Source organism: Myotis lucifugus, unplaced genomic scaffold (genome assembly GCF_000147115.1).
Source record: "Myotis lucifugus unplaced genomic scaffold, Myoluc2.0 scaffold_17, whole genome shotgun sequence".
Classification (NCBI taxonomy): domain Eukaryota; kingdom Metazoa; phylum Chordata; class Mammalia; order Chiroptera; family Vespertilionidae; genus Myotis; species Myotis lucifugus.
The window spans coordinates 8,039,193-8,047,720 of record NW_005871065.1 but is presented as its reverse complement, the minus strand read 5'-3'; the positions used below and the strand labels follow the sequence as shown (position 1 = coordinate 8,047,720).

At 38.5% G+C, this 8,528-nt stretch overlaps 1 protein-coding gene across 3 annotated transcripts in view; it reads right to left on the bottom strand.

Moving 5' to 3' along the window:
• Positions 1-6,687: 6,687 nt before the first annotated feature.
• COL14A1 (collagen type XIV alpha 1 chain) overlaps positions 6,688-8,528 on the bottom strand; it is a 173,165-nt gene continuing 171,324 nt past the window's right edge. For 2 of the 3 annotated variants that reach the window (XM_006085247.3, XM_014452679.2), the window contains exon 48: positions 6,688-7,545. In XM_006085247.3, coding sequence (XP_006085309.1) covers positions 7,466-7,545 — 80 coding nt within the window. In that variant the 3' untranslated portion in view covers positions 6,688-7,465. The other variant, XM_014452680.2, reaches the window with a different exon arrangement.

Genomic DNA, 8,528 nt, shown 5'->3' with positions numbered 1-8,528 from the left:
GTTACCATACAAAATTCATTTTAGATCTGAAAAGAAAAAGAGAGTTTTACTTATCTGGGTTTTGTCATAAAACATCTTTTAATTTAGGTTAATAAAGTTGAATTTCACAACATTGGTGGTGGATATTTTTTAATCAATAAGATAAAATACATTTAAACAAAGAAACAAGCAACCAAATATGGTTACTCATGCCAGCATGTTATTAATTTAGCAAGGTGCAGAGAAGAAAGAAATCATTACTAACATTTATGCCTTTATTAATGCTACCAAGACAAGCAAGTCATTCCACCACTCCTGGTAATGCAGTTAGCCCTCTGCCCCTTTCATTCTCCTTTTAAAATTGTCATTGCTGCCTGGCTGGTGTGGCTCAGTGGTTGAGCATCAACCTATGAACCAAGAGGTCACAGCTCGATTTCCAGTCAAGGCACATGCCCAGTTTGTGGGCTTGATCTGCAGTGTGGGGTGTGCAGGAGGCAACCCATCAGTGATTCTTATCAATGTTTCTATCTCTCCCTCTCTGAAATCAATAAAAATATATTTTTAAAAAATTATCATTGCCTACATCTTTCTAAACATTAGTGCTCATTTTTCTTCATTTATCCCACGCCATTAATTACGAAGATATTAAAAAGTTAATAGATTCTTTTGTAAAGTAGAATTTCACTCTAAAAAATTTTTGTGATTTTCCTGTAAAACATTAAGCTTCTGAAAATACCCTCTTGTTGCAAAATATTTTTTCAAACAATATAGAAACGTTAAAGATGAACAGTTAAATGAAATTAACATTTACTTTAAATAAAGTAAAAGCTCCCTGCAATCCCATACCCAGGAGGTCACCATGGTTATGCATCTGGAGTTTATTCATCCCAATTTTTCAGTGCGGATAGATGAACAGAGTAATAGGTAAGTATTGTAAAGCTATTCTACCACTTGCTTTTTTTCATTTAACAAAGATGTACCTTGTGTCAGCCAAATTTTCAATTTATTCAGTCTGATAATAATGTAAAACTATTGCAAGTATACAAGTATACTCATGTAGTCAATTTTTGTTAATGATAGAGTTACCCTAAAAAGTATAGAATAATGAGGACTTTGTGGCAAAGAAATTCTTTGGACTCTGAGCTTGTCTAGAACAAATGATCCCTTTACATCAGTGTTTCCAATGCCACATCAAATCAGAACGAAAAGTTATGATTTTTTTAAACCAAATATTTTGGTTCATACCTTGGAAACCTTCATTCTTCATTTGTTGGGGACAGGCCCAAAGGGATGAAGTCTTGCCTGGTTATTCCAGCCTAAATTAGTCATCCAAAATCATTCCACCCTGTTCATCCTTCTTAAGCCCCTATCTGCTACTAATACTGTATTTACTCTGGAAAAAGCAGACAAACCTCAAAACCAACATGCCATTCTAAGATCATTCTCTCTTCCTCCTCAAGTTTCTAATCTTACTTCGTGAAGTTACCATTTTTACCTTCTGCCTGTCCCTCCACCCCCACCCCTGCCCAACCCCTCAGTCATTCAATTCTGCCCATAGTACTTCCCATCAGTTCCCAAAGCTGGCTTCTCCTCTGATTCCTCACTGCACTGTTGTGCTCCAGGCCCTCTCACCTGAACCACTGTAACAGGCAGCATGGTATGTACAGGGGAGGGGGCATGAGCTATGGGAGCAAACCAGTCAGAGTTGGAATCCCTCTTTGCCTCTTCTATGTATGTATATATCCTTGGACATGTTACTCACCTTGCATGCTTGATCCTTTGTAAAAAGGGAACATTTAACTTATAAAAGCTAGTAGTACAAGGCTGGTTTTCATCTTCCTTGATCTTTCCCCAAACTAGTCCGTCATGTACACTATATTGTGCCTCCAAATAATAACTCCAATTAGGTGACTCATCTGCTTAAAGACACCCACTGACTTTCTATTGCCTTCAGGCTGAAATCTGAACATTTTAGCAAAGGATAGCTCTTTCACAGTCTGGTCCAAATGACCTTACCTGCTTAACTTAGAGCAAGAAGTTAGGAAGGTCCTATGCCTTCTCTCCAGCAACCCAACACATGGATGAACCGATGGTGGATATTAATTAGAAGTTTAATTAGAAGTTTGCTAGGTGGATGGATGCACACATGGACAAATACATGAACACATGAATGAATTAACATAAAGGAAGACATTTAAATACCTCTTCCTCATATTCTGAAATACCTAATGAATCTGAATTTGAAAGCTTTTATTAAAGCTGGTCATTTGTTTCTAGGAATTATTCCTGTCTCTAGAGAAAACTTAGAGCAAAATCTAGAGAAAAGTCTTTCCACTGTACACAGTGTGATTTTTTTATTGTAAATTTTATTTACTTACTTTTTTACCTTTGTTGAAAGTATTACTGATATCCCCCATTGACCCCCTTCTCCCAACTCTCACCTTCTCCCCATGCCTTCACCACACTATTATCTCTGACCATGGGTCATGCATATATGCATATAAATTATTTGGTTAATATCTTCCCACCCCCATCTTCCCTCTGAGATTCGTCAGTCTGTTCCATGCTTCTATTTTGTCAGTTTATTTTGTTCATGAGATTCTGCATATAAGTGAGATATGTGATATTTGTCTTTCTCTGATTGACTTATTTCACTTAGCATAATAATCTGCAGGTCCCTTCATATTGTCTCAAAAGGTAAGAGATCCTTTTTTATAGCTGCATAATATTCCATTGTGTAAATGTACTGCAGCTTTTTTATCCACTCATCTACTGATGGTCACTTGACCTATTTCCAGATCTTAGCTATTATAAATAATGCTGCTATGAACATTAGATGATAAATGAAACTGTGCTAGGATGAAATGATTCTAAACATTTATTCAGCAGCTGACAAGTGTTAAGCACACTTAGGCAATCTGAAACCTCTTAAAGAATGTACATAAGTAATATGGGAGCACAGAGGTTAAAGAACTAACTAGAAAAGGTGACTGTGGTGTCATGACTATCAAGGTTGTCCAGGTGGTTGTGTTGGGGCTCAGGAAAGGCTTCTCACAGGAAGAGGAGCCTGGCTGAGTTTCAAAGATTGAGTATGAATATAAGTAGGTCATTTAAAGTAGGGTGAGGCAGAAAAGTAGGGCTTTCTGAGCTGCAAAAAGAAAGCATGTCAGAGATAAAGAAACAAGAGAGGGCATGCAACAAGCATTTTGCAACTAGTTCATTGTGGCTGTAGTTTGGAGAATATTTGGCTGAGAGATACATTTCAAAATAAAATAGAAAAAAATAGGTTGGAGAATTTGTGCAAACAAAAATGCAAGGATAGTAGAAGGCAGGATACTCTCCAGGTGATTTCATTCATTCCTGTGGCCTAAATACTACCTACTTGTGCATGATCATTAAACCTCTATCTCCAGTACCTCTTCTAAGCTCCAACTCTCCTTTTAACACCTCTCACTCAGTTATCTCATAAACAGAACTCTTTAACCTCTCCACCCAACTCTAATTTCCAGAGGGATATATGTATCTCCATCCACCTAGTTGTTAGTCTCCATTTCTAGTTAACTCACAAATCCTGTCAATACCACAAGCTGTTAGTCCTCCACCATCTTTCATTAGACCATGGCAAAGTTTTCTCATTCACTATGATCCCCTCCAATCCATTCTCCACTGTGCAATCAGAATAATCTGAAAAATAATCTGACTAGTTTATTGGTCACCTGAGGTGCTTGGTTAAAAAAAGCAAAGTTCCTAACCCAGACGACTGAAACAGAATCTTTGGGGATTCCTCTGAGTCCAGGAGTCTGTGCTTTAATGAGCCCCATCTCCACCCCTTTTTTCCATTAACATTACCAATATGTGGGGCAGAGTAGCCTAGAGGTTAAGAGTCTACTTGATTTCTGGTCAGGGCACATGCTCATTTCCCAATGGTGGGCATGCAGGAGGCAGCTGATCAATGATTCTCTCTCATCACTGATGTTTCTCTCTCTCTCTTTCTCTCTCCCTCTATCTCCCTCTCCGAAATCAATAAGAAAATATTTTTTTTAAAAAAGAGAAGATAACTTGAGTCAAAATGCCTAGGTCTGAAGTCTAGTTGTGTGTCCTTGGCAAGTAACTTACCTTTTCTGTTCTTCTGTCTCATTTGGACAATAGTGAACCAGCTCTTGGATTGCTATGACAATGAAGTTAGTTAAAACATAGTGGCAGTTTTTATTGCTTCTCATCAATATTTCTGGTTCTCTTCTACTTCCAAGTACATGAGGAGATTGTACTTTTCCACCTCTATGAAGCTAAATTTGCTCATGCAATTTATGTAGAATGACAGGTAAGTGGAAGTAATGTGTGTCACTTCTGAGGGAAGCTGGAGATGTTTCTCCATGCTCTCTCTTCTCTCTCTTGGCAGTCATGAAAGTACGTGCTCATATGGAAGTGTCCAAGAGAGCAGCCATGTGGAACAGTGAACCAAGACATGGAGGACAGCTGTCCTGCTCTCTTGTGTGAGCAAGTAATAGAGTTGTGCTAAGCTCCTGAAATGTTAGGGCTTTTATTACCACAGCATAGCATAGTACAACATAACAGGTACAATGTTAAAACCCTTGGAGTAGGCCTGGCTGATAGTAACAGCCCAATGACAGCTTTAAAATGAACTTGAGCAACATGGCTCACTGGAAGATCAATTTTCCCTTCACTAACTTAAAACATACACCCGATCATGTCACTCCTCTGTTGAAAATCTATCAATTGCTTCTCATGGGACTTAAAATCTAAATCACTAACTTGGTGCACACAGCCCTGCTGGCTTTGGTCTCCAGCCTTATCTGTTTACTCTTCCATTCACTCTCCTGCCACATGGACCTTCTTTGTTTCTTGAACATGACAAGCACTTTCCTGATAAAGGGCCTTTGTCCTTGACAAGATCTGAGCTTGAATTTCCTTTCCACACTTTTTCTCATCATCATGTGTCAACTAAAATGTCATGCCCTCAGAGAAGCCTTCCCTGTCTACCCAGTGGAAACAGATGATCCTTTGTACCTCTTCATAGTCCTATCTCAGCACTTTTCCTGCATCTTTCATACCATTCGTCACAATTTGAAATTAATTCTGCTTATTTGTTCACTCCTTTCCTATCTTTCTTTAGCTAGAGAGGAAGCTCCATAAGGTCAAACCACAGCTCTCTTGTCCATGGTTTTATCTTCTGAACTCAAACAGTTCCTGGTACACAGAAAAATTAGTTATGGAAGGTTGGAGTTGGGCAGGGGAGGTGGAAAAGAAACAGGGAGGAAGAGTTGCCCTGGAATTAAATGGAAGCCCATTTGAATACAAACTATTATCTTAAAATGATTATTCCCCAAAGAAATTGAGTTTCTAATAGAAGTGGTGAAAGTTCTGAAGGTTGTATTTTTTATGAAATGATGGGTTCTGAAACTATATCAACTATAAATTAAGATATAAGTATATTTCTGTTAAAATAGGCAAGTCAATAAAAAATGCAATCCAAAATCAGATTTTATTTCAAGGCAATGTACTATAAACACAAAAGTCCTAGATCTGAGTTACACCTTTTATTCTGAACATTTCACTCAATAAAAATCTAATATATTGGGTCCAAGTGATGACACATTCCAAACTAATGAAACTTTCCTGTAGCTTAAATAAACAAATTCAGATCACCAAGTAAAATCAAAGCCAAGTATATTTGCACAACTCAAGAGTGATATGAACGAATTAAAACCTCTAATGGTTTATACTTCACCATTTATAACAAACTTTGAGAGTCTTTTGAGTGACACCTTATTAGACTGAATTTCCAAGGACAAAATACTAAAACATATAGAATATCCTCCCTCTACTCACTGTTAAAAGACTAAGAAATCTTAGATACAAAAGTCTGAGGTGACTGATGACATACCCCAGTCATATAAAGGAGGAGTTCTGTCAAATGATTCTGGGTCAGGCCATCCTGATGAACCTTGGACAAGCTTTCCTCTTTACCATTCCTGTTCTCTACACATGGAGTCATATTGTGTAACTAAAAGAGGACAGCTGTTGGTTATCTGCTCACTGTCTTCTCGCATTCCTGCAAACATTTCAAAAACTCTTTGCTGGACCCCCAAAGGCAAACAAGTAGACCCTGGAAGAATCCAGCTTCTGGTGAAAACTGACCCCATCTCTACCATATAAAAGTAGCTGTTACTAGACAGACGCTACAGGGAAAAAGAGCATACAATAAGGTTATGGTTCTCTTTCACTTCTATTTTCAACAGTAAATAACAGGACCCAAATCTTTCTCAAATATCTAGATTTTTTTTCCTTTGTGAACAAAAGATAAATTATAGTTATAAGTAGGTCATTAGGGGTTAGAGTTTATTAGATTCAACCTCATTTCCTCTCTGCCTTTTAGTTTTCCAGGCTTTTTTTGTTGTTGTTGTTAATACCAGAAGATATATGGGCTCTTCAGCCAACCATTCATCGACATTTATTTAGCATCAGTCTTGCATTTTCACTGTCATTGCTGTTTGAGAGGTTATAAATGAATGATAAAATTCAAGTCAACTTCTTCTGTTAAGCTTTATACTACACTTAGAATGAACGAATGAATGTTTGAATGTATGTTTGAATGCCTGTCTGAAGGAAGCCGATTCTTATTTTCCTGTTTAAAACTCAGCTATGTTGAAGGTGACTTTTAGAAATGCAGTCAAGAGAGTCCACACACACTGTTTTAAATTTTTATTTGCTTACAAAAGAGAACGGAAACAGGTTTGCAAAAACTTATCTGCATGTACAACGTACGCCATGTAGATAAGGAGGGCAAGCCTTGGAACACCACTGGATAAACTGTTCATCAAAACTAGATCTGTTTGCATCGGAACCGGTGGAAAGTCATTACTGTACATGGCAAAAACCACTGCAAAACGAAATCTATTTTTCATAGCACCAGATTAAGAAAGGTTCTATTGTACCATGTCCTTGGACAGCAGTGAAAGCAGCTATCAAGTGATCTCAGAGTTGGATACATCAATTGACAAAGAGGTAGTTTCTCCCTTTTTCTTTTCAGCAAGGTTACAGGGGACAGGAATCAATGGCATCATCTTTGAATCTCTTTAAATTCCTGTTCTGCTAGGACCCCATGTCCCTCGAATACAATCACATCTGTTTTGTTGCATTTTAGGACTCGAGGTCATCTAACACAGAAAAGTTTCCGTAGTTCAACTTTTTGGCCAAATTTTCTCCGAGAACTCCTCTCTGGAAAAACCAGTGATCTGGCATGTCATTAAAGCAACCAAGAAAAATCAATCCTATGGCATCATAGATTGAGGGGTTTTTAAAAAAATGTAATTCTTTTTGTCAATAATAACAATATCCAAGGAAGAGATTTAGGCTGATGAAACAAGCCCCTAGAAGGTAGTATACAAACCACATTATGACATTCTTCTTGAACAAGTGCCCGTAAGAGTTCCTGCAGTTGGTCTTCCAATTTCTCGTGAGGCGATCAGATCCCAGAGCCCCACAATTCCATCGCTTCCAGCTCGTCTTGGACAGGAGTGAATTCCGGCTGATCAGGATGGGGAGCTAGAGAGGAAGAGCGGGGTGGGGACTTGATAGGACCCAGAAACCAAAAATTGATCATCTCCCCTCACAGAGATGTAGATTTGATCATTAAGCTAGAGAGATAGCCTGCTTGGGTAGAAAGCAGTAGCTCCCTTTACCCACCACACCGCTGGTTCCTTCCCCAGGAGGTTTCAGATGATTAGTAAATGAAGGAAGGGACAGATACATGACAGACATTGTTAGAAAACTAGAATCACAGCCATCTGATTAAATATTATGTGTTTTATTTACAAAAGGAACCTTGAAAACTCAGCAGAATTATGAAAAATAAATTTTAAAAATCGATCTCATGTTAGAAGTCCATCACCAGGGGGCAGTAGGAAGGGGAGGTGATCAGAAGAATGGAGAGCAGGATGATCAGAAAGAAAGATGCCCATCAATCTTGTGTGGGGACAGGATAGAGGAGAAGGCTCATGTAAGTAACTTTATTACTGAGCATTCATTCAGGGGAGTTTGGCATAAATTCTTGGTACACAACCGTATACCTCTATCCAAGCTCATATGGAGCAATCTGTTTGTAATACAACTGACCCATGTGATTTGGTTAAATTCCAGTAGTACTGACATTGTGTGGTGAGAGCAGAGATGTGATAGTGGGCAGATAGGGAAGCAGGTGAGGCAGGGAAGCAGAGTGCCCATTGTTAGGGGCAGGGGCTGGGTGGTGGTGGTCAACAGGATAGTTCTGTATCCAGAGTCAATTTCCCAGGCCAAAGTCCTCAGAGTGGAGCCACTTCAGTGCTGGTAATCATTGTAAGGGATCAGATCTTAGTAAAGGACAGAGAGATTTAAGGAAATAGGGAGAGAAGAGATGGACAGAGAAAAACACATCAGCAAAACTCTGACCAGTTCCTCTGGCAAATAAGGTTAAATTTCTCCTAAAGCAGAAAACTTAAATTTATTGACTAATAAGCTCATTGCCTCAAAGCAGTCTCTCAATCTTCCTC